General features: G+C 43.1%; 2 protein-coding genes across 2 annotated transcripts in view; both read left to right on the top strand.

The window, feature by feature from the left end:
* Positions 1-17190, top strand: part of zzef1 (zinc finger, ZZ-type with EF hand domain 1) — a 34653-nt gene extending 17463 nt beyond the window's left edge. The window contains exons 31-54 of the mRNA XM_031857547.1: positions 76-195; positions 338-499; positions 1335-1467; positions 1859-1997; positions 2071-2236; positions 2318-2580; positions 3327-3499; positions 3688-3880; positions 3992-4155; positions 4604-4884; positions 5411-5585; positions 5677-5809; positions 5889-6115; positions 6233-6541; positions 6621-6721; positions 6841-6976; positions 7710-8069; positions 8179-8322; positions 8476-8644; positions 8756-8854; positions 9002-9167; positions 9880-10030; positions 12365-12436; positions 14969-17190. Of these exons, the coding sequence (XP_031713407.1) occupies positions 76-195; positions 338-499; positions 1335-1467; positions 1859-1997; positions 2071-2236; positions 2318-2580; positions 3327-3499; positions 3688-3880; positions 3992-4155; positions 4604-4884; positions 5411-5585; positions 5677-5809; positions 5889-6115; positions 6233-6541; positions 6621-6721; positions 6841-6976; positions 7710-8069; positions 8179-8322; positions 8476-8644; positions 8756-8854; positions 9002-9167; positions 9880-10030; positions 12365-12436; positions 14969-15061 (4129 nt within the window). The 3' untranslated portion in view covers positions 15062-17190. The remainder of the gene's footprint in view (positions 1-75; positions 196-337; positions 500-1334; positions 1468-1858; positions 1998-2070; positions 2237-2317; positions 2581-3326; positions 3500-3687; positions 3881-3991; positions 4156-4603; positions 4885-5410; positions 5586-5676; positions 5810-5888; positions 6116-6232; positions 6542-6620; positions 6722-6840; positions 6977-7709; positions 8070-8178; positions 8323-8475; positions 8645-8755; positions 8855-9001; positions 9168-9879; positions 10031-12364; positions 12437-14968) is intronic.
* Positions 17191-17278: 88 nt separating this feature from the next.
* Positions 17279-25736, top strand: LOC116389110 (excitatory amino acid transporter 3-like). Its single transcript, XM_031857550.1, has 13 exons — positions 17279-18558; positions 19612-19752; positions 19936-20028; positions 20560-20671; positions 20778-20820; positions 20913-20951; positions 21068-21249; positions 21669-21776; positions 22191-22313; positions 22498-22692; positions 22872-23006; positions 23107-23214; positions 23378-25736. Exons 1-13 carry the CDS (start codon positions 18399-18401, stop codon positions 23436-23438), a joined length of 1500 nt encoding a protein of 499 aa, XP_031713410.1. The 5' UTR covers positions 17279-18398; the 3' UTR covers positions 23439-25736.
* The last annotated feature ends 318 nt before the right edge of the window (positions 25737-26054 follow it).

The raw sequence follows: 26054 nt of genomic DNA, 5'->3' as shown, positions 1-26054 counted from the left end.
TATTTTGACAAGGAACTAAGTTTCGAGAAAAAAACGATTTCGCTCAAAATGTCTTTTTGCTTTCGTCTTTTTCAGTTATTTCTCTCAGTTGTCAGACAGCGGGCAGAAGCTAGGAGAGGAGGTGAGGTGCTCCTACCATCAGTTGGTGCTCATGCTGGTGGCGGCAGCACAAGGCTTCACCAGCCTCAATGAGAAGTAAGCTTCTATCCTTGCAAAGCACCATGTTCGCACACAACCTGATTCACTGAAATTATAAAGTGCTTGCAGCAGTGATGAGTGTGATTCCAAGTGTGTGTGTGTGCAGTGGTGTAACCTGACTCTTCTCACTGCTCTGCAGAGCCCTGCTACCGGCCCTGTCATGTGTGCAGACCTGCTTGTTGCACCTTCTAGACATAAGCTGGGAGGTACATGACCTTGACCTCTTCCTGAATATCAAGCTTCCTGACCTCCTGCTCAGCATGTCCCAGGAGAACATCAGTGTTCATGACATTGCCATCAGGTAACATCAGACTCATTTCAGAAAACAAGGCCCCGCACAGTGGAAATTAAATCCTTTTCCTATCGATAACAAATGCTAATTCTAGCAAAAGATACCGCTTTCATGATTTCCTTTTTACAAATCAACAGTCCAAACTGCGCCTGAGTCTATTTCAGATCTCTTACAGTATGGAGGGATAGTTTGGATTTTTTTTAAGTGGGGTTGTATGAGGTGGTTATCCGTAGTCAGTGTGTACCTATAGTAGATGGAGGTCGGCACAACACCAGTTTGGAGAAGCAGCCAGTACCAGCATGAGAGCAAAAATGTATTTTTGACAACTAGAAAAGGCCCACCTAAGAAAATCTATATCGGTTTAAGTTTAATCTATATTTAGAACAATTTCCCCTCTTTACATTACCGTCAGACAGCCCTTTCTGACAAAGAACTGAAGCCGGTAACAAATGCTTCCTCGATCAGTTAGTTTGTTTGTGTTGGATTAACAACTCCAGTGTTGTGCGAGGTAAAATGACTGATTTTGTCTTGTGGTCTTGAAGAAAGCATAGATATTGGCTTCAGTTCCCCGTCGCAAAGGGCTGTCTGACGGCAAGGTAAAGTGCAGGTTTTTTAGGTGTCTAAAATATGTTTTTTTGCTGCCTCAGACCTCAGCATTACGTTGTTTCGCTCCTGTCTGTTTCTCCAAACTGGGGTCGTGCTGAGCGCCATCCACTGTAGAAAATACACTGACTATGTACCTCATACAATCCCACTCCAAGCTATCTATCCCTTTTAAACAGCGTCCCAGCCAATTAAATTGCAGAGGTAATGGATAATTTCTGCTGTTTAAATTCATTTTCAGTCAATGGACAGAGCAAGATGAAATCGCTGACTACAAGAAGAACCAGGAATGGATGGACGAGTGTATGGACGGGATGTTTGAGAAGTGGTATGACAAAATCGATGAAGAGGACTCCACCGAGAACAAGAGAAAGGTACATCACGGTGCATAAAAACAGTCCAACCATTAGCAAACAAGGAAAATTGCCTCGTGTCTGAACTTTCTGGGGACCAAATGGCACTTGGTGCTTAACCTGACTGCCCCAAATGCTTCTCTGCTCTGTTTTCTTTCCTACAACCATGGCAACAGCTCTGAGAAGCTGTACTTCTTAGACACGGCAGTTCTTTGAGCTACATGCTAACATTAGCATGCTGATATGCTGCTGTTTAGCAGGTGTAATGATTGCAATATTCACCATTTTTTGTGGCGTTTGTTAGTGTAAATTCACACAAAAGCGCTTGAAACGCATAAACATTTTGTGTATCTCTATTTAACAAGACTGTGTATTTGTACTGTGTAAAAAATGTGCCCGCTTTGATCCACAGATGCACATGTTCATTGCACGCTACTGTGACCTGCTCAATGTCGTGATCTCCTGTGACGGCTGCGAGAGGATGGCACCTTGGCACCGCTACCGATGTCTGCAGTGCATGGATATGGACCTCTGCAAGACCTGCTTCCTCAGTGAGCTCATACACGGTCACTAATCATAAGCTGGATCAGAGCAAACCTGAATGTGTGAATGTGTTTTAACCAGGCGGTGCCAAGCCCGAGGGCCACGAGGATGACCACGAGATGGTTAACATGGAATACGCCTGTGACCACTGCCAGGGGCTCATTGTAGGCAGCAGAATCAACTGCAACGTCTGCGAAGACTTTGATCTGTGCTTTGGTTGTTACAATGCAAAGAAGTATCCAGACAGGTGACGCATCTTGTGCTGATAAAACACACTTTCCTTTTAGTGGTTTACCTCCGAGTAACCTTTTAACATTCCCATCTCCAGCCACCTGCCAACCCATCGGATCACAGTGTACCCCATGGTGACCATACGGATCAGTGACCGGCACCGCTTGATCCAGCCCTACATCCACAACTACTCCTGGCTACTGTTCGCAGCTTTGGCCCTCTACACGTCAGAGTTGAGCAGTCAGAAGCAGATGAAGGGAGAGTCTTTGGACAGCAACACCTTGAGCCAGGCCTCATCCCTGCAGACACACTGCTCCCAACTCATCACTGATTGTTTGCTCAAGGGCCAGACTGGAAAAGGCAAGTCCGAACCAGCAACTGGTTAGCTTAGCCTAAAAACTAGAAGCAGGGATCGCAGGAATGATTCCTGGAGTTCACTGCACTGGCCATTTCATTTGTGTGGATTAAACAAACAAAATACTATGATGTGCTAATTAAAGCGCTTTAGAGATTGATGTATTTTTTTAAAGGGACACCTCACCCCAAAAACAAAAATACATATAAAGCGGCAAAGAAATACATTTGAAAAACTCAACAGCAATGTCTCTGTCCAAAAATCATGACCCGGTTACTCAAGATAATCCACAGACCTAGTTGAAACTGCTCACTATAGGTATGTATTTTTGAGGGTGGACTGTCCCTTTAATCTTTGGACAGAGCTTACCATATTCCCCCCCTACTTCAAGTCTTTATTCTAAGCTAAGGTAATAGCCTGCTAGCTCTAGCTTTATGTTTAGTGTACAGATGCAAGAGTGGTATTGATCGTCTCATGTAACTTGGCAAGAAAATGAGAATGCGTATTTCCCAAATAGGAGAATTGTTCCTTTAAACAAACGCTGGCCTTGGGAGAGATACGTTTCCTCCATCTCTTCAATTGTCACACATTTTTTCATCGACCTGGGTTCAACGATTCATTTTATCACCACAATGCAGTATTTTGTAGAGTTGTAAAAGAGGGTTGCTTCATTGTTTATCCATGTATCTCATGGTATCTCCGATTCTTCTTACCTGTATTTCTTATGTTTTGTCCTTTTTTCTCCACGTAGGACTACGTTCCTCAGCCTTGCTCGCCCTGCTGTCGTCCAATGAATCAGCTTCCGACAGTGAACTGTTTCCAGTCTCTCCAGAGTCCTCACAGGAGCTCAGTACAGCCACTGACACCACCTCTCTCCCTGGCAGCACTGCAGCAGTCTGCTCCCCGTCTTCTCCCAGAGACAAGGTGAAAAACATTACAAGATAATATGAAGATAGAAGGATCTCTTTTGGGCTACTGGATCATTACGGAGGCAGAATGTAGAACAGTAGAATAGAGTAGAACTTTGTACCATACACATCTATAAATATTGCAAGAATATATGTATAATGATAAGTCAACCTACTCAATTGTTGTTATCCTCTCACCACTAGAGTAAATTAGATAAGGAGAAAAAGGCAAAGGAGCTGGGCTCTCCTCCCCCTGCTCCTTCAGAGGTTTCTTCCCCCCCAAGCTCTGCAGAGGAAGACAAAAAGAAGCTGTTTGCCCAAGACACCCTGGACTCCTCCAGCCTCAGCCAGACGCCTTCTGTGTCCAGCCAGGACCCCCTCTCTCCTGTAGTCCTCCGTAAGCACTGAGACTACCTCCACCAGCTCTGATTCTGTTCATTAGTGGTTGTAACTATCCCTTAAGTTTCTGGTTTAATCCTATATGTTGTTGTTTTTGTACCTTTCTCAGCTTCAGAGTCCGGTCCAGAAACAGTCAACTCTGCAGCATCTGACGTTGTCAAGGAGGCAGACGAGAGGCTGACTCAGGTTCCCCTTCAGGAGCATGAGTTTTCGGAGTGCTCCAGAGAGAGGATCCTGGGACTACTAGCAGCCATGCTGCCACCAGCCAAACGAGTATGTAAAACCAAAGACCGTTTTTTAGGGTTGAGACTATGTAACGCTAAACAAATAAGTTTATTTGCTTTGTTGTTGAGATCTGGATGAAAAAAATATATATTTCTCTCATATCTGTGTCATTTTTAACTCTTTGATTTTAGTACAGATTTTGTACAGAAACAAACGAGATATAATGCTTTTGTTACCTTTGGACAAACCCAGGCAAGCTGTTTACAGTCTTTATGCTAAGCTAAGCTATCCGCCTGTAGCCATGATAGATGGACAGATACGTCAAGTTAAACAAATACACCAAAATCTATCTACACTTTGTCAAGTTAAAACACTCCATTACTTTGTACCCAACATGCACTGCTGTTCCTGAAATGTGCACGACTCAACATATTGCTTCAGCATATTTTGCATTTACCTACAGATAACATTGACATGGTCTTTCTTGTGTCCTCAGGGCAGCACCCTGTCTCTGCCCAGTCTGAACTCCATCCTGCCCAAGCTTTTCAGGGCGGTCATTTCCAATGCAGGCTCTCTGAACGAGACCTTCCACCTCACCCTGGGACTACTGGGTCAGCTGCTGCTCCGAATCCCTCCGATGGAGGCTGACACTGCCGTCACAGAGGCCCTGGCTGACAAATATGACTTGCTAACACAGGGAGACGCAGCCAGTTCAGACAGCCACGGCTGGAAGACTACTCAGTTGCTTTTCAGCCTAGGGGCGGTCTGTTTAGACAGGTAAGAGAAAGGAAACCTGATGATTCCACGGAAATGAATTGTAGTTTATAAGAAATGTTCTGCATGAAAAACCTGCAGATATTTATACTAACAACAAGTCTGCACTTGTCAGTACCCTCAAGGATTTTAGCCAATCCAGAGCCATGGAGATATGATCCTACCCTATAAAAGCAAATGTAAAAAAATGTATGAAATAGTTTATTTCTTTTCATTTCTTTTTTACAGAGTGGGTCCAAATATTTTCATTTTTATCATTATCAAAATTGCTGAAGGAACTGTGTGGTTTTTACTTCGTAAAGTCACACATTAAAGTTGGCGATCTGATCTTTGTGTAGTTCTGTTATACATGTGTAGTAACACATATATATCCCTTAATTGCACAGAGATCTTATGCCAGAGAGCTAAAAGATTTGTTTGCGCCGCTGTTTGTTTGCTATTGATAACCATTGAAGAAATATTTGCCACCCACCAGCTGTTATTGTTATTTTGCGAATATTCTTTTCTCTTCTTTTCCTCTGTTTGGCAGTCGTATTGGTTTGGATTGGGCGTGCACAGTGGCAGATATTTTACACAGTCTGAATGCTTGTCCTGAGTGGGGCACAGTGATCGCTGCCTTCACTGACCACTGTATTCAGCAGCTGCCGCAGACATTGAAACGCACCAACCTCTTCACCCTGCTGGTGCTAGTGGGCTTCCCTGAGGTAGGCAGAACATGTGCCACTGTAAACGTTGTTACACTCGTGCTTCCTGACTTTCTAAAGCTCAGGTGTGACTCCACTGTGTCTCTGCCAGGTGCTGTGTGTGGGCACCCAGACGGTGTTTATCGACAACGCCAATGAACAGCACAACATGATTTTGCTCAAACACTTCACAGAAAAGAACCATGCCGCAGTGGTGGATGTTAAGACACGCAAGAGGAAAACAGGTTGGTGCAATTCACTTGAAAAACTTTCACCAGCGCCTGGAAGGAAATTAACCCTCTGTGTGCTTTCTCCTCTGTCTAGTGAAGGACTACCAACTCATCCAGTCTCAGGATTCCAGTGCAGCCGGTCTCCCAGGGCAGTCAGAGGGCCAGGCCTCCACTAAGACCCTGCTCAGCCGCTACCTGAGCAATTTCACCTCAATCATCAGCCACCTACTGCAGACCAGCCAGGACAATGGCTCTCCTGATGCTGTGGAGGCATCCTGGGTTCTCTCCTTGGCCCTTAAAGGCCTCTACAATACCCTGAAGGTACCTGCCATTACCTAGGAATCTTCGATGTGGTTCTTGGCTAGGAACAACTATCTTAGATCATATAAGATTCTTCCAGAGGTGGTGTTCTCATTTCTGTTGTGTCCTCTTGGGTAGAAACACGGAGTAGAGCAAGCTCAGGAGGACATCCGGCAGTCGGGACTGACCCAGCTGCTGGTCAGGAAGTGCAGCAAAGGGACAGGCTTCAGCAAGCTGTGGTTGCTGCGAGATCTAGAGATCCTCTCCATCATGCTGTACTCCTCCAAGAGGGAGATCCACTCCATGGCCCAGGACCCAGAGCGAGACCAAAGAGAACAGGACAAGGAGCATGACTCTGACCACTCCAGTTGCTGCGCTGACGACACCGACGTCAGCAAGCCCGACCCCTTAGAGGGCCTCGATGAGGAGACCAAGATTTGCTTTCAGGTGACGAGGGATAGTGTTTAGGAAAATGTGCAGCGAAACTTAGAGTGGTGTGTTAATCTCAAGTTTATTTTCAATGCAGATCACCCACGATGCCTTAAACGCCCCTCTGCCCATCCTGCGAGCCATGTACGAGTTGCAGATGAAGAGAACTGACTCCTTCTTCCTGGAGGTGCAGAAGAGGTCAGCAGAGACGCTTTAAAATTGACTTTCTTCATATGATCAACCGTTGTAAAGGTCATATTTCAGTTCTATTTCATACTGCCTCTCAGTCAATGGTTGTGCCTTTGTGTTATTTTCAGATTCGATGGAGAGGAGATTAAAACAGATGAGACGATCCGGACGTTGGCTCAGAAGTGGCAACCCACCAGGCGGCCTCGCTCTGAGGAGAGGAACACCAAGGCCGTGGACACTGATATGATTGTGGTGTCATGCGTGGTGAGTTGTCTAAAAATGTGACCCGAAACAGCTTTTTCTTTTTTTGTTAACAAACAATCTGTAAACACTGCATCCACATTATATGAAATATTACAAAACCAGTACAGAATTTACACACGCATGAAAAACGACAGGACAGTATGTATACAGTAGAAATATTAACCGGTACAAAGGTGCTTTAAATAGTGATGATTATGGATATATCTTTGCCTAGCCTCTACATATATGAAGCGCTGCTAAGCCTTATGGAATAGTTGAAATGTAACCTCTTAAACTCAATGATTTTTGCCAGTTTGAAAAGTTTCATAACATTTTTGATCAACAGTTTAAGTGGTAGCTTTTGTATGTTCTCAGCTCAATAGAAATCTGCGTGCTTAAAGCTTAACCCTTTCCACAGTGGGAGTGAGTCCTCTAAGAGGAAACGGGCTTGAGGCAGATTGAATTTACTGCGCAGTAATTAAAAAGAAGAAAATGTTCCATTAATGTAAAGATTTTTCATTTTAATAGGAGCAATCTATTAGAGATGGAAGAAATGATGTTTTGCACACAAAGGGTCAGGGAGGGTATTCCCATGCCATCCAAAATTTAGAAATGGACTATTTTATTGTGAACTTCCAACACGGAGGTTAACGGCACTACTTAGAGTTGGCAGTTTGGCAGATTACCAATTTTTTTTATTTTGTTGCATTTGTCAAAATTCTGATGTATCCCCATCATCGCCCTCCTCCCACAGTCTAAACCCAGCCACTGTGAAAAGGCCACCGAGGAGGTCAACGTAGTGGCCCAGAAGCTCATCACAAATTCAGAGAGCGACCTGCAGCTCAGCTACGCCAAGCAGAGGCGCACCAAAAGTTCTGCTCTCTTGCACAAGGAGCTGGATGTGCGAAGCAATCGGGCAGTTCGCCAATACCTGGTGAAGGTGAACCAGGCCATCGGCACGCTGTACGCCCGCCACGTGCTGGCCTCGCTGCTGGCCAACTGGCCCGCGGAGGCGGCGTTGAGCGAGGAGGCCCTGGAACTGAGCGGTGCCTCGCACATGGCCTACATCCTGGATATGTTGATGCAGCTGGAGGAGAGGCCGCTCTGGGAGAAGGTGGGCGGAAGGCAGGAGAATGTGGAGTTTGTCTTATGTGATTTCCACATATGATACATTACTGGTGTTTTGTGGATTAATGTGATCATAATAATCCGTTAATAAATAGATTCTCCAGCGGGTGCTGAAGGGTTGCAGCCAGAGTATGCTGTGCAGTCTGTCCCTCACAGCTTGCCAGTTCATGGAGGAACCCGGGATGGCCATGCAGATCAGAGAGTCCAAACACCCATATGACAACAACACCAACTTTGAGGTGGGTAAACTGCCTGTCATAGCTCTTTATGAGACGCACACAAAATGCAAATTTAACTAAAGACGACTTTGCAATAGAGCCGGCTATTGGTACACATCCTTATTTGAAACAGGTTTTTTTTGAAGGCTGTATTGTGTGTGTATCTCTCTTAAGGACAAGGTGCACATCCCCGGAGCCATCTACCTTTCGGTAAAATTTGACTCCCGCTGCTACACAGAGGAAGGCTGTGATGAGCTCATCATGTCCAGCAGCAGCGATTTCCTCCAGGACGTCCACAACTTTAGCGGCTCGCCTCAGAAATGGTCCGATTTTGAGATTCCTGGTGAGGAATATTTTTTTTGAAAGTCATTTAATTCCTTTTCTTCTCTGTGTGTTTGCATTTCAGATAATTTGACATGTATCAACACGTATGTTGTGTGTGGGTTTTCCTCAGGTGACACCCTGTACTACAGGTTCATGTCTGACATGAGCAACACAGAGTGGGGCTACAAGTTCACAGTTACAGGAGGCCACAGAGGACGTTTCCAGACAGGTACTTCACATTAACACGGATACCGTGTCATTTGTTGTTTGAGCAAACCGGCTTCATTTGGTGGAGAGCGTAGTGCAAACTACGAGTTTGAATCCTCGCGTTAGTCAGGTCGTCACCCTTTCTGCACTTTTTCTTCTTTGTAATCAGGTTTCGAGATACTGAAGCAAATGTTAGCAGATGACCAAGTGCTCAGTCACCTGCCACTGGTTGACATCTGGGAGTGGCAGGTAGGCGTGGCCTGCCGCCAGACTGGGAACCAGCGACTCAAAGCCATTCACTTGTTGCTCCGCCTCCTGCAGTGTCAGTCCCAGACGTAAGAGTCCAGCCTTGCCTGTACATTTCTGTCTCTGTCCGTCCAAATCTCTTCAACGCTTCTCACACTTTTTCTGTCACCGGTGAAATCTTGTAAAAACTGCAAGGTTAAGTTGTCATGTATAAACACCCAAAGTAACATGCACAAACATTCTCACTTGGGTCTATCCACCTGGACCTAGGTAGTGCTGATTTCGCTAAAAGGACCCAGTGCACATTCTTACCTCAGCAGTGTATTTTCCCCAGAGCTGCAGGACTCCACACAGGGTTTGCATAAAAGATAAAAGCCTTTGTAAATCCCTCATGTCCTGGTAGTCACCACGGAAATGAGGTAAAGGATGTGTTTAGGAATTTGCATGTGTGCAGACTAACTCCGCTCCCTTCTGGTCATAATGACCTCACACAATTTATGTGAATTGTAAACACATTTACATTTTTTCTTTCAATAATATTCTTCATGTTCCTTAACAAGGAAACACAGGACTCCCCCTCAACGCCGTCATCTTTAGCTTTTACCCGTCGTTAATGCTTCACGTCACAGATGTTTCATGCCGAAATGCGTCTTGGGAGTTGTAGTTGTAGTTCTTTTTTTATTTTTTTATGCACACAAGCTTGTACCTTTTTGATTTTTTTATCGAAGTGACTCTTCATTGTCCCGTTCTGCGTGCGTACTTTTGTTTGTTCGTCTAAGTATTGATTTGTTTGCACTCCAGAGCCTGTGAGCTGACGCTGCTGCGGCCTCTGTGGCAGCTCTTCATGTCCATGGAAAACAGCCTGAGCCAGGATCCCACCAGTATCACCGTGCTGCTGCCTCTTCACAGAGCCCTCACTGAACTCTTCTTCATCGCAGAGGCCCGTGCCATTGTGAGTGACGCATACACAAACACACACACACACACACACACACATACGTACGTGCAGGCCACATCTCGTGTGTGTAGGTGCTGTTGTATTTAAAGCCAGAGGTGTGGCTAAGTGACATTTTGGGTATTTGTTTAGCTGTGTTGACTGTTTATGCTGTGATGACAGCGTTTGTCTTTGCTGTTGAATATAGAAACGATTGTTTTAGTCTACCGTCCCTGTTCTTTTGGCCTGATGACATATTCAGTTTGAGGCAATTTGAATGAAATAAGAGTTACATTTATTATATGCTTTACCTCTGTCTTCCCCTCCTCTCTCCGTCGATAGCCGTCTCTCTGTGAGATGAGCATGTTTTTCCTCCACCCACCTGTTCTGTTCTGGGCTCGGGGCCAACACCCTGCCATCTGCCAGACAGCACAGTCCACACTGGCTCCATGCAGACTGCTTGAGAGAGGAAGAGATGCTATCCATTTTGTGATCTCTCTCTCTCTCTCTCTCTCTCTCTCTCTCTCTCTCTCTCTCTCTCAATTGTCTTGAATTATTGATTAAGAGAATCCTCATGGATTATGAGCAGGCCGTCAGCCAGGAGTTTCCCATCTGTAAATGCAATTGAACCAGACAGTCCCAGAAAAGCACTCTCTGTCCGGTTCCCATCTGGTCTGTTTGGTGAGGCTCGTGGCTGCGCTGCTGACCCGACGATAAAATGACATCAGTTGACTTGTCGTCCAGGATGGATTCTGTGCTCCCATCTGCACCGACCGAATGTCGTTCCAAAGCGAGTTGCTTGAGTGGAGCGGTACGTGTCAGCGGCCACCAGGGGGCAGTAGCAGCACACAGCCGTTTATCCTGGGCTGCCCTTCATGGACACTCCAGTGTTGTTTTAACAATGATGGACACATGGAGATGGATGGATTGTGGCAGGTAGTGTTTTGCACACGGCCACGTGCAGCGGTTGTATTCAAAATAGATGCGTTGACCCATTTACTTCCTCCATGTAAGCTTTGCCAGCATTCAGTCTTAATTAAGCTAACACTCTTAACACAACAGGCTTCTGTTGGTTTAAAAACACACACACCTGCTACCTCTTGTGGCAGCTGTCGCAGTGAGTGGTGGCTGGTGTTGCACTGGGTTCAGGATGTGGTTCAAAGGTATTACAAGAGATTAAAACATTTTTGAAAAAGATGTCGGTTGAGCTGAACCTGAATAAAGCCAGTGAATATGATTCCACACTGGGTCACACAGACGACAACTCGGCTGTGTGCCATCCAGACTGGAGTCACTTTTCCAAGACTTCTGCGTTTGTTAAGAGAATTGTATAAATAGACAGGACTGTTCTGAGGCTAATATAGAGGGGGAAAGTCCTCTTTAAATTCCATCCTGAAATGGACATAAATATTAAAATCCTTCTTCAGCTGTAGTCTTCAGTGCTCTAACTACAACACAGCGCACCGTCTGTCATCATCCTCCTGAGAAGTAAGGTTTAGTGTGTGTGTGTGTGTGTGTGTGTGTGTGTGTGTGTGTGTGTGTGTGTGTGTGTGAAGGTTGGTGGCCCTCCTCATGTTCACATTTGAGATCAACTGCAGTGATGTCATACAGCCCAGTTCAACAGCTTCGTAATGCCTCTACTGTAAAAATCATGGGAAGCTAATGAGTGAACACATCAAGGAGTCCTCTGTGTCCATATTAGGTCTGAGCCCACAACCAGCTGATGTTAAAGAAGTAGCGCTGTTCACATTCCAGCATGAGTCTTTGTACGCACACAAAGTTCACGACCAGGTCCGCTGAGATTCAGGGAACTCTCTACCCCAGGAAGTGAGCGTTATGTTTAGGGAAATCAAAACGGCATGTCACGCACTACTGACTGGACAAATGGTCCTAGGATGTTCCCCACTATAAACAGTCGGGGTGCTGTGAGACGGATGGTGGACGAGGGCTCTGGACTGTGTCTCCAGCTCTGTAAAAGCTCCGTTTGGCCGGTCTCGGCCCATTTAGCCGCTGTGCATTCTTATCTGTGTTCCCTAACTCCCTGTGCTTATAAAACCCGAGATATGCTTCTCCCGTTGGGCTTTAGTGTGAAGCGCTGTTTGGTTTGTTTATAATTGTGATTGACTGTTCCAACATTCCACAGTTTCAATTTGATGCTGAGATGGTGATGAGTGGTCAGGGAACCAGGCCTCATTTATGACCAAATTCCTCCCTATGTAACCTCTTAGAGCAGTCTGTCGAGGGAAGCTCTGTGTACTCATGACGGTTATCTGTTAACTGTTTCTTTGAGAGCTGCATTTAGGAAACCTGGCAGGAGACACCTTTGTTGCAAGCCTTTCATATGTTTTTTAGGCACAGGACATCCTGCAGGACTACCTGTTAGCCATGACCACTGACGAGCAGCTCCTCAATCACACCGCAATGGTAAGACTTGCACCTTTTTTTTGTTTTGTTTTTTTATTGCCGATATGAGATATCAATATATCTATCGATATATTCAATTCATTTCTATGTTTATATACATTATATACTGGACTTTGTATTCCAGTCTTGAACAATTTGTTGCTGCATTAAAAAGGTTTACAGTTAAATTGTAATTTCTGTTCATTTTGAAGATTTTTTTTTTTTTTTTACCAAGTTGCTGGTGTGTCATTTATTATTTTAATAATAAACAGCAATTCACTAAATGAATACCTATGTATTTGATTGTTACGTTTTAATTTAGCCAGGAAAGAAAAGCTACGTGGTATCACTACTCAAAGAGTCCTTATTCTGCATAATAGCCATTAATGACTTTTTACATCTCTGCCTTTCTATGTTCAAAGTCCTGCCTTCAGCCAGCCTCTCTCAGGTCATCTTTGATGTTTTCAGTGTTGAATCGCTGTTTGACGTGGCCGATAGTAGACAAGTCTCCGCTCACCCTGAAGTGTTGTAATATTATGCAACCCTTTCTTCAATATGCGCTCCCGTTGGTTGAACAGTCTTCAGTCGCCGTGAGTGAGCACGCGGCTGGAGTCTCTTCTGCTCGTGAATCACCAAGCTGTTGACACTCAGCAGATCCCTCTGCACCTCCCCCTTTTGTTTTGAATATGTGTGGGCCGCACATCGGGACTAATGTATTTGGTAATTACAGTCCATTAGAATTTGCGGCACAGCGAGCCACAGCGCTTGGTTAAGAGGAGCAGAGGATGCGGGGTGGTGAAGAAGAAACACATAGTGGGCGGTTCTGTTGAGCAGTTACCTAATACCTGTCAGGTAGAAAGCACAACTATAGATGACTTGGCTGTAGTCGGGACTATTATGCTAACAATAGTGCAAAGTCCAAATGTAAATAGGCCGAAGGTTGGGGAAAAAAATGTTCTAAAGCCACCCGCAACAAAACAAGGTGACTACATTTCCTCTCTTTACGTTAGTGGCCTGTCATCTTTGAGTTTATTATACCACGACACAAGTCGCACAGTGTTCAGAGGATCGCGGCCACTCCACCAGTTCTCCGTGGCTTTTATTTATCCTGTTATTCACTCAATTAAGCACGGACCATAATGCAAGATAACTGTCTTTGATACGACATTTGCAAAGGAACTGCCTACTAAATCAGCCAGATCAGCACGTACTGCTGTGTGTCGGGCCATTACCTGGAGCTGTGTTGGACTTCTCAGCTCCTAGGAAATCACTGGGTGAAGGGTATTGTTCAAGAGGGGAGCTAGAAAGTGACAAATCATCGAATACTGTTCAGAAGGGAGCGTAATCATTTACCCTCAGACCTAAAGAATACATATGTTTGGTATCTTTGGTTGGAAATAAGATATTTGAAGTGCCACTGAGACTGTGAGACAGCTGCTGTAACTGAGTAAGCAGGTATATCATGTAATGTTCATTAAGTTAAAGCTGCATTAATCAACATTTTCTGTATTAACAATCGATCAAAGGAATGTGTTTATTATGAAAGGAGTCACGAGTTACAAATTCTCCCTCTGCAGTTCCCCTCAGCACTGGATGTTTAAAAAAAAATGTAATGTATCTTTCAGCTCATTGCTTTTGTTTTATAGTCGGCAACTTTATAGTTGTGGTTCACTCTCAACAACCTCATTTCCAGCCACAGCAGCAAACCAGCTCTGATCAAACCACTGTGCGCTACCTACCAGCACCAAGCCGCAGACAAAGTTAGCAATGAGCTGACAACGGGCTAGCAAGAAGAGTTTGTTGGACTTTTGTTCATCAGGTTTCCAGAATGAATCCTGATGTTTCTTAAAAGGCAAATGCTTGCTTTGAAAGGTGATCACATATCAGTGCCGTTGTTTACAGCGTGTTCACTGCCCTTAAGTAACCAACAAAAGAAAACTGCTTTAACACTGTGTACCAACTGTAGGTTTGTAAATTTGAATAGCTTAACTTAACCAGCATATAGTGTTGGAACAGCAGCTGTTTTTAATACGTTGCACATCATAAGGGTCATAAGGCAACAGGTGCAGCAGCCTGTCTATCCCTTAAATCCATCCAACAATATTGTTGGCAGTGCTTCCATTATTTCCAGTTCTGGTTTTTATTGATTAATGGCTACGGGACAGCTCTGGGGACTCCACAGTCAACGGAATGTAAATCCAGCCCTATGTTTTTTAGATAAATGATCAAAGTGAGATTTTGACCTGATGTAGCGCTTGTCAAATGTCACAAAACAAGAGAGACCAGAACCATAAGACATCTTTACCAGATTCAATGACGCTCTGTACCAAGACCGAGACAAACAACAACCCTGCGAAGCACATTTGTTTGTTAAATAAGGTGACGTAAACCGCACAGAAGTCCCTGATTCATCAGTTTGGTCTGTTTATCATCACTCAACATGCAGTGCACAGCACAGGTGGAAAAGCAAAGCTGTTGACACTGCTTGATTTTCTCTCCCCTGCACTGTATTCCATTCACATCCTTTTTTTTGTTGTTGTTTTGATTGTGTAGGCTCTGAAGAACATCGCTGCCATCAGCCTGGCTATCAATTACCCCAATAAATCTACCAAGCTACTCAACATGTCCCCTCGAGAGATGCCCTGAGAGACGGGAGGAGAACAACTGTAAGGGGCCACATCCTGACTCAGCTGGTTTCACTTTGAACAAGAAAGGGAGAGGTGACCATCCAGTGCTTTCCTTCTTAAAGGACCCACCTCCACTCCGATGACTCTCTGCGGTAACTCTGGACAGGAGCTGTGGAGGGGTCCTCAGAGAGCCCTTTCCACACTTACTCACAATCCTTTTTGCCTTAGGTTAAACCGGTATATCAGCATGTGCATTCACTGGAACAGGAACAATTGCGGGGTCTGGAATTGTTTTTTGTTTTTTTTACTTGACTATGTAAAGGACATGAGGTGTGCCAAATTCGTGACCTTCAAGGGAAAGTATACTCCTTTTTTTCTCGCCCCTTCCTTCCTTCCTTCTAAACAGCAGCCGCCACTGGGTTGCATAGTTGATCATGGTGAAAACAGGTCACCATGGCGACGTACATGTCCCAGTGGACATGTAGAGCATCCTAAAAATACTGTCCAGGACTGTGGAGTCTCATTACTCACCATGGGGAGAAAGTTCAGACCTACTCGCTCATTCCACTCCTTCCTTCCTTTTTATTTGATCTCCACTTCCTTTCTATTTCTCCCCACCTTCTCTCCTTCTTCCTTCCCTATTTACTTCTGTCCTTTTCAGACAACAGAAGTAAATGACGGTGTGTTTTTCAGGGCTCCTGTTGAAGGGAAGGGTCCGTGCATCGTTCACAGATATCCGAAACATACATGTGACCTGCAACTCTCTGTCACGACGACAGGTGTGATGTGCACTAGAACCCACGGGATGAAGATGATACTCAAATAGCCATAGTCTTTGCAGAGGATGAGAATGAACTTTACAGCTGAGGGGAAACTGTGATGACATACTATTGCAATGCATTCCTCTGTGTTATTCTATCTATATGTTGAAGTATTTTCACTCCATTTACTAGTGAATGAATGAAAGACTATTTTGATGTCAAATGATGAATAACAGCCAAAAAAAATAATCATTGAAAAATTCAGAATCTCTTAAAGGCCTTCAGTTTTATCCGCTGATTTATTTATTCATTATTATTATTTTATCTAATGCATCATTTTCTAATGCATAAAGTTCAACGCTTGATGAAAGTCCTGATTTATTTTTCACTGCAGTGAATGACAAGCTGGATTCTAAATCACAGATGGACCGTCTTTCCCTCGCATCACTTATAAAGACTTGATGGGCCGTCAACATACTGATAAAGACACATAAAGCTGACTGTAAGATAGACTCACTATCCCACTTATTCACTCGTACCACATCTCGTTTTGTGAGCTGGGAGAGTTGAATTCTGTAATGATCATCTTTTGTAATTGGTGGGACACTTCCTGAAATGTTGAACGTGTCTCTTCACATTACACCCCCCCCCCCCCCCCCATGTTTTATGGAAGCTGAGATCCACTGGTGTTCACTTCCACAGAGATCAGTCATGTACTTTCAAATCTAAAGTTTTAAAGGGAGCGAGTTGTTGGGGGGGGGGGGGCTGTTCCAATCATTACTGTATTCATTTCAAATGGAGAGATTATTTGAGTTGTTGGAAGTCATGGTGGTTTATACCAAAGAAACCAATCATTGTGAGCCATGAAACATCTCTGAGAGCTCCTGGTAGAGTTCCTTCTCCGTTTGTCACATATCAGAGAGCCACCCCGACGAGAAGCTGGAACAGAGGAAACCTTGACACTTCGTTCTGTTTTTTTATTTTTACTTTTATTTTCCAAATGGTCCCTTTCAAGGACCGTAGAATAGCTCGGTGGTTTAGTTTACACAAACATCTGCTGCGGCGAGGAGAGAGGAGGAGACACATGGCCTCCATTTGGCTTCTACGACGCCTCACCTATCTACAACGTGCCTATGGTTAAAAATGAAGCAATCATAATTTAACTCATGTTAGCCGAATAGTTAATTCTATTTTAAAAGAGAAATATATTGTTTCATTTGAAGTTTTTTGTAACTTTTTACTTTTAATGTTGGTTTCTTTTTCGCGGGGATGCTTGATATTTGAGGCAGACTAATTTGAATGTACATATCTGTGAATATTAATTGCACAGGGGAAAAAAAGACTTTGATATCAATCCCTTACAAATATAAACTCTATGGCACTGACAGATGGACACTTGATTCTGATTTTGTATGCATGGCACATTGAAGGTAAAAACAAAACAAGAAATAACTCGTACTGCTTGGGTTGAAACGTGATCCATTTCTAATAAACAATAGAAATGACTTAAATACAACCTCTGCTGTCATCTTCTCATGTGTAGGCTCAACCGAGAACTGTGCACGGACAGATAATGTATCGATCACTCAGTCGGCGTTGATTAGAGCCCACACACTCACTCCCAGCAGATTATGTTCTCAGTGATCCAACACCAACGTCAATAGTTCTTGTTCACGCTGCTTCGAGCCCTTTATTAAACCTTGAAGAAAACCAGTACATCTCCCCATTTATTCAGACAAATGGCTCCTTTCTGCAATCTAAAAGTACATTTCTGTGTTTTCTGCCGAAGCTGAACATTGGTAGGCCTTCTGTTTATTCAGTCTCACTGGGTTTTGACCTCAAATGCCCCTCAGCTCCGGGTCTGCCTCCTGCATCTCTCCCCTGCCTGTAGTCTGGAGTCTCTGGGAGGGTGCTGATGATGGGACTGACGATCACTGGGGCGGTAATGACATCAAATAGAGCAAATATTCAATAAGGCTTGAGATGATTCACTGCTCCTCTGCACCAGCAAAGCCCCCACACCGGAGTGAGTCAGCTCTCCTGCTCGTCTCCCCTCTGCTTGTTTTTCACCCGGGATCCCAGTGCTCTCATTCACTTGATGTGAAAAGCAGCAGCAGTGAATTTAGAGAGGCAAACATGAAAAGGCTTTCAGTGCCTGTAACCTCGCAATACGGGGATGTCATGGTGAAGCTGGGCGATGCTTTGTTCAGATTAGACATTAGACTTTGGTTAGTGATATACTGTCCCTCACAAAGTCACACATTCTGAATGTGCAGTATTGAGCTGTACTAGCTGAGTGAAATGTAAACAGAAAAGCTAATGTTCTCTATATATAATTATATTTAGTTCTCTATCTATCTGTATGTATATATGTATGTTAAACATTTTGTTTCAAAATGCCCTTATTTCTAAAAGTCTATTTTGGCATTTTTATTTTTATTCTCTTTTCGTTCAAATTTCGAACCATAACAACGACAACGTGTATCCTCGCGACTGCTGACACAAAAGTGGTCTGTAGTTCGTTCATTCCTGAAAGTCCGCTGAACAAGTGTATTGTTGGCTGATGCCTTTGTTTACTTTGAGCTTGACTTAAAAATGATGGAAGTTCAGCAGGATCGTGAGCCGGACCCCGCACCGGAACCCGAGCCGGAATCCGAACCGGACCCCATAGACCTTCCCAGCTTCGCTGAGAAATGTTGTTACTACATCTTGAAGCACGCATTCCTCCTTTCAACTCTGGCAGCTGTTGCCATCGGTTAGTATTTAGATCTTTGGAGGATGGTGCGTACGAAGAATACATTTTATTGCCAAAAACACTAATTGTTAGCTTTTTGTGCAATCCAAGTAACGTCAAGTAACGCTAGCTAACGCTAATGGTTGTGAGCTTTTAACCGTTAACGGTTAACCGTTAGAAAGCGTTAAACAGTGACATATCCCACCTACCAAATAAATAAATTAACTGATTAATTGATACTTTGACTCATGATATTGATTCGGAAAATGATTTTATTGATTTGAACATAATGGTATTGCTTCCGCTAGTCGAACAGTCTCGGCTAGCCTGAACTAGGGCCATAGCAACAGCCTTTGTTATCCATAGCAACGCTGGAGGCTGCAGCAGCTGATCAGAATAGAGTCGACAGCTACAATTTAAACGTCAACAATCATTTAAACAAACGAGCGTTACAAAGTCACAGCCAGTGAAAACATCAACATGTATTAGTTCAACACTATCTGTCATTGTGAATATTAGCCACATCCCAAATAATAATAAAGTGACTGATTTCCCTTTTCTTTTTTTTGAGCTAGCTGTAATGCTAATATAGGGTGTGTTAGGCACAGATAAATGGCATGGCAACCAAGATATCAAATGATGCATTGGGTTTTATTAATGTGCGACTGCTTATCAATGCAAGTTATTTTCTTTCAATTCGTCAATGTGGACGATTTATGGACTTTGAAAGCCCAACTTCTCATCAAAGAACGCCTAAAGTTCAGTGTTGCGTGTTGCTGAAATGTTTGTGCTTCATTGTGCAGCGAGTTTAACAGTCTGGAGTGTTGTTTATGAAAGAGCTTCAAGTTTTCAGAATTGTGTGCAGAGTTACATGTTTTTGTGTGTATACAATGGAGAAGAACGGTACTACCGCCAACATATAAACACTGCAACACTTTCATCAGTGGGCCGTGGGCTCAATCACCAGTGTGTCACCTCCCTTGGCCATAAGAGACTTTTCAATCTTTTCCCATTCTCACGCATTTTAAACCATTTACTTGTTCTAATTATACTATCTTTTTTATTTTCACACAGGGTTTGGATTGGGGATGCTTTTCAAGACCTACGTCCCTCTTACAGACCGTAACAAGTTCTTCTTCGCCATGCCAGGAGAGATTCTGCTGCGGATGCTTCAGTTTCTCTCCGTTCCTCTAATTGTGACAAGTGTGGTCAGAGGTAAACCAGACGTGCACTTCTGCCTCCGTTAACTGTTACATCAGATCATCCATGTTACACACAGGGCATACAGGTGGCTTGTCAGATTTCAGCCCGCTGTCTGTGAATTGTGTTCATTTACATGACAGGCACCCTATATACGTACATATCATTATTTTGTTATCTTTTATTTTTTGAATGTAGGAGCAGCTGCCCTGAGTCTTTACAGCTCCCTTAAGATAGGCGTGCGTATGGAAGTGTACATTGTCTCGACGACTATTGTGTCTGTGGTTATAGGTAAGAGAAGGTTTGGGGATACTTTCTTTATATGTGCACATTTCTGCATACAATCACTTCATTATTGAACCTATGTAACGCGAAGCAACTCTTTATTGCTTGAAGTATTTAAATGTCATCAACTGTCAGTCATTTTCACATCATGTGTTATTTTTCATGTTGTATATCAATTGGCATTAAAAAGTAGTTCACTTTTATTTACAGAAAGCCATGGAGCAACTCTAAACTAAAGACTGAGGCAACTTGCTCATTATGATAGCTGTGGCTGTGTATCTATAAATCACTTCTCCTCAAACTAATGAAGGACTTTGTTGATCAGAACATGTTGGACGTAATGTTTATTTACACACTGTTATTCTTCTTATTCTCTTTCTAACTTTCTCATTTCTAGTAGAACATTTGTAGACATCAAAATAAGGCCTTTGTGACCTCATTTTGTGAATCCCGATTCAAACTATTGCTTCCATTAAGTCACGATCCATATTGAACAGCTACAGCATGCTTACGTCCAACCTTGAATACGTGTTGTAGGAATGATCCTGGTGCTGCAGCTCAAGCCTGGGATTGCTCGCACTATCGACCAAGATGGACTGAAGGGAATGGAGAAGTTCTCCATCATACATACCTTGGTGGATCTACTGAGGTGAGAAGAAAATGACATTACATCTGAGTTTAAGCTGAATTCAGAGTATGATTTGTCAACATTTGCAAGCTGACTAATGTGTTTGACTCTTATTTATTCTTTATAGTAACCTGATGCCACAGAATGCTTTCCAGGCTTCCTTCCAGCAGGTATGTTTTTCATACCTGTACCTATTTCTTTGCTCTCCACGAGAGAGAGAAATGTCGTATTTACTTGAGCACCCTATCTTTTCTTTTCTTAGTACAAGACTACGAGGGTGGTGTTTAGGAGTCACATACCGGTACGGCTCTTCTTCTCGTCACCATTAAGATCCTTTATTGAAGTGCAATGATACTTGATGATATATGAAGTTGCCCTCAGACCACTGTAACTACTGTTTCCCCCATCTTGTGTCAGAATGCCACTGATATGCAACTGATCGGTCACTACGTCCCCGGAGCAAACACGCTGGGCCTGATGCTGTACTCCTTCGTTGCTGGTCTGATCCTGACGAAGGTCGGAGAAAGTGCAGAAATCGTCCTGGAAGTTGTCACCGTCCTCAACAAGGCCACCAAAATTATCATCGACTGGGTTCTGTGGTAAAGTGAAACAGCATAATCAATACCATGTGGCAATATTCCACCTATTTACGGAACTAGAGTAATATCCTGCAGCGCAGTGTCAGTGTTTATGCCCTTCTATAACTTAAAAAACGGGGTATTTTCTACTGACAGGGTTGTCTATTAGAACAGGAAGCATCACACTATATTTCCCTCTTCTACCCTTAGTTCACATGAAAAAAATAATCAAATAAAGATAATTAGTTTGTGGTTCAGATAAGTATTGCTTTTATAATAATATTTACTCCTAATCATATTTAATTGTTTCCCCTTTTCCCAGATGAGAGAAACCAAACAGGTTTCTTTTGGAGTAATATTGTAACAGTAATCAGACTACTGTCCCAAATGTTGCATAAGTTATTGAAGTTCCCCTCTACCTTTTCCGGTCTTTTCTCCAGCTACTTGCCAGTAGGAGTGGTGTTCATGATTGGCAGCCATGTTGCTGAAGGTCGTGACTGGGAGACTATCTACAGTCTGGCGAAGTTCATGGGTGTGATTGTTATTGGGTACGCTCTCCTTTCCTCATCCTTTCCTCAAAACACCAACGTAGCATTCACAACCCTCACGCCTGGTGTACTCTCAAGGCACATGGGGACACTGATGAGTGTGAGAGTGGATGAGGGCAGGAGGTGTGCCAGTGGTTTGCAAAAGTTCTGGCATCATCTGACAACAGCTGTTTATAGACAGAATACCAAAGGGGACACAGGACGGGTCCTTTTATTGCAATAACTGACACTAGCCAACATGTTTGCAATGATTTCTGTCTCTGTTAAAGCAACAAAACAGTTGTCAAACACACACAATCCATTTTCTTCATCCATAAAAGTCAGACAAAATAATTCCAAATGAGCATTTAAGCCTTCTACTAATTTCATGTCATCAGCATCAATATTTATTGTGTATTAAATTGTGTGTTTCAGACTCGCAATCCATGCAGTTATAGTTCTGCCGATGGTTTATATTCTGTGGACCAGACGTAACCCGTTGATCGTCATTCGAGGGGTTTTTCCTGCCTTACTGAGTGCGTTGATCATCTCCTCCAGGTAAGAGGATATTTGAGGGTATGGTTCTAGTTGTCTGAAGCTTGCTCTGTGCGCTTGTTTTTATATTTATCATGAAAGCTGCCTAATTGTAAAGCAATTTCAATTTTTTGTAAACGGTATTTTTACATGTATGATTGCTCTTATATGATTCGTGCAACGAGAAAGCATGCATTGTGTCCCAAAGCTCCGCCACACAGCCGATCACTTTGGAATGCTGTGCGGAGAGAAACCGCATCGACTGCAGGATCACCCGCTTCATGGTGCCCATCATGACCAGTGTCAACATGGACGGGACGGCCCTTTATGAGGCGGTCGCCGTAGTTTTCATCACCCAACTCGGCAAACTCGACCTGGACTTGGGCCAGATAATCAGCATCGCGTAAGTCGCAGTTATTGTCTCTCTTTTGTCCGAGAATGAAAGGAAATCATAGATATTACCGTTGGTTAAAATGCCATAATATGGCATATTTTAAACTTAAAAAGTACTGTTTTGTATTACTGTGTCTTCAGAAATGGACTCTAGTCATTCACTGAACAGTCCGTGTGTTTGCTCTGCAGAGCGCTTTCAGCTATCTCCAGCCTCGGATCAGCAGGGGTCCCGGCGACAGGAGCCGTGACCACCATCTGTATTTTAGCAGCACTGGGCTTACCTGCAAAGGACGCCTCCATCTTGGTGGTCGTAGAATGGCTGCTGTAAGTTTTAATGCTTGCACAAAATTGAGTTAATGTATCAGACAGCGTGATGTAGGTGTATTTCCTGCTTTCATAGCTTACTGTGATTTCCGTCTTCCAGAGACCGCTGCTGCACTGTCGTGAATGTGTTGGGAGACAGCATCGGCGTGGCACTGGTCGCCCAACTGTCCGATGGGGACCTGGGAGAATTGGATGCAAGAATGAACACGTAAGTAAGAGAGGTTTCAAGACGTCTTGCGTCAAAGTAAACCAGGCCCGTTGGACATCAGACAGAAGTTACGGCAGCAGCTGGAGACTGTCCAACATATGCTCCGGAGTTTTTACACTTTATGTCCCACCATTGATGGCTGTGTTGTGTTTTGTCTAACTAGCACAGCTAATGATGACGCTCAGGAACACGTCCAGGAAGAGCAGGTCCATTCCAGCACCTGAGCTCCAATGAGCCCCTTTGCAATCCACCAGAATGTAATGTGATGTAAACAGGGTTGCTTCTGAAAAGGTTTCTCCAGAGCCAAAACAAAAGTATTTTAAAGTAGTGTAGCAGTACAGTTGTTGTTTTTTGAATGTACTAATGTAATGCATTGTGTTCAGTAATGTAGTGGCCTTCAATAGATGTACAATATAGATTTTATTGGAGAGGAATATGCCGAAATCATACTAAGAGGTTTTGCAAACGTGGGATCCAAGTGACTCAGTGAAGGAAGAAAGTCCACAATATTTAGTTTGTCACTGTGTGCGACTGTCTGTATGGTTGGCCGCCATGTTGTATGTAATTCATGGGGAGGACAATATTTGGCTTATAAAATGTGTGTAGGGGGGAGGTTTTTGTAACTTCGGGTTCCGGGGGACGCCCATGGAGCTAGGTTCACAATGTTCATTGGTATCTAGTGGAAGGATGATGATCTATGTTTTTGTTTTTTGTTTTGTTTGTATTTTTTGTGTCCGGGATTGGTTGTTTGTGTGGTTGGCAGGTATGTTGCGTGCTGTTCTGTTTGTGAGTGGCATGTCGCACTCCTGTGTAAACTGAAAATAAAAAGATTGAAAGATGTACAATATAAGAACAGATGCCATTTTTGAATTTCTGTAATTGATCTAAATGTATTTGATTTGTATTGATGTAATGGATGGATAGTATAAGTGGTTGTGGAATTACATTCATTTAAATCATCTCTATTGATTCTAATGGTATTTTAAAAGTAAGTAATCCCAGGGGAACACACACACACACACACACACACACACACACACACACACACGTAAAGGTAAAAAACCAGGAATGCACCGTGTCTCTCTGCAACTACAAAGTCTATTTGATTGATCTTAGTATCAAAATAAAGCTAACACTACAGAGGTGTAAGCATCAGTGTATATGTAACTGGGTCAGGCTAAATGAAGATGACACAGCATAAATTAAAATGAAACAGACAGACAAGAGTAAAATAAAAGTTAAAAAAAAAAGAATGAACCTAAAAATGAGCATAGTATGTCTCCTTTAACAAATAATCTTTTGGCCGTTTGGGTACCGTCTGTGCCATTTAGTTCTCATTTAGTTTCATTGTACATGTCACTATAGGTATTAAATGAATCTAAATGCAACTGATTGGGGCTTTGTTTTGAAAGCGAATCAATCAGAACTCTACTCTTTACTCAAAGAAAAAAAACAAGCTGTCATGACTGTATTGAAGGCCAATACTTTTAGGATAATTGCACTGCCATGATTCATCCACCAGCTCACAGACTGAACCGTGCTTTCACGTGCAAGGCTGCGGATTGTCTGTCTGATGCTGTAGGAAGGCCGCGTGAAAACATATACCGACGGTTGGAATGCACCTAAAAGCGTCTTTTGGTCGTCTCAACTTTTCATATTGACTTTGTTTGTGTAGGTAACATGAAGTAGCAAAATGGCTAGCAGCACTCGGGTCGCATGCACCGTTTTGCAGTCTGCTCATTTAGTCGCTTGGTGTTGAAGTTGAGTCTCGTTGAGTTAAAAATGGTTCTCATGAGCTTCGTTTGTTCCGATACTCAGAAGAAAGGAGCACCACGTGCAGCTAAATATTTTTGAAGCTGGAGATGTTTTTTTGGCGATTTGTGGTGAAAAGATATCTTTATCAACAAAACCAGATATGTTTTTCATTTATCACCATTGTTCTTATGGAGGTTTTGACAGAGAATCGCACTTTATTTATAACCTAGCAGACTCTTCTGAATAGCATGATATGGTTTCTTTATTTTCATTCTTCACACACTAAAAGATTCATGTTTTTTCCATTGGCATTGGATATATTTTCAATTGTGTTAGCCAATTCTTTTTTTAACATTCAGAAATAAATGAATGAATAAAACCTATGTATGAATCATGTGTGCCACCGATATTAGCCTGAAGAGAAGCGTTTTTATTTAACTTTTTCACACTGTTTTTACAGATTGAAATAACTGCCTTAAGGTTTTAGATTTTTGCTGTTACGGTCATGTTTAGACATTTTGAAGGTGTGTGTAGTAGAGTTTGTGCAAGATGGGTGAGGTTAGGCCGTCTGTAAGTAACAGTCTGGATGTGATGGTCTCAGGCAATACATTGAGTTGGGTTGACATCATTGGGCAGAAAGTGTCATGCATAGTAGCCCAGTTAATGTGCTCTGATCACTTTCAAGGTATTGAAATTAGATTTTTAGAGAGAAATCCCTTCATAATGAAAAGAGTGAAACTTTCAAGGACCACACTTTTCCAGCAATACATTTCCATGTATCTCTACTGTAGAAAAAGTCTTCTATGACACAGGATGCATGTTTAAATTTCTTGGAAAAGAAACTCGCCTCAGGTGTAGTTATGTTTTCAGACCTCAACCTGAACATCAAGACAATTACATAATCAGCCTACTATCGCCTGAAGAATGTGTCAAGGATTAGAGGACTTCTGTCTCAACAGGATTTGGAAAAACTTGTCGATGCATTTGTCTTCAGCAGACTGGACTACTGTAACGGTGTGTTTACAGGTCTCTGTAAAAAGTCAGTCAGAAAGCTGCAGCTGATTCAGAACGCTGCAGCTCGAGTC

This window comes from Anarrhichthys ocellatus, unplaced genomic scaffold (assembly GCF_004355925.1).
Source record: "Anarrhichthys ocellatus isolate YVR2014 unplaced genomic scaffold, GSC_Weel_1.0 scaffold18, whole genome shotgun sequence".
In the NCBI taxonomy this organism is placed as follows: Eukaryota; Metazoa; Chordata; class Actinopteri; order Perciformes; family Anarhichadidae; genus Anarrhichthys; species Anarrhichthys ocellatus.
Note: the sequence above shows the minus strand (reverse complement) of the source record. Positions and strands in the feature narration are given on the sequence as shown.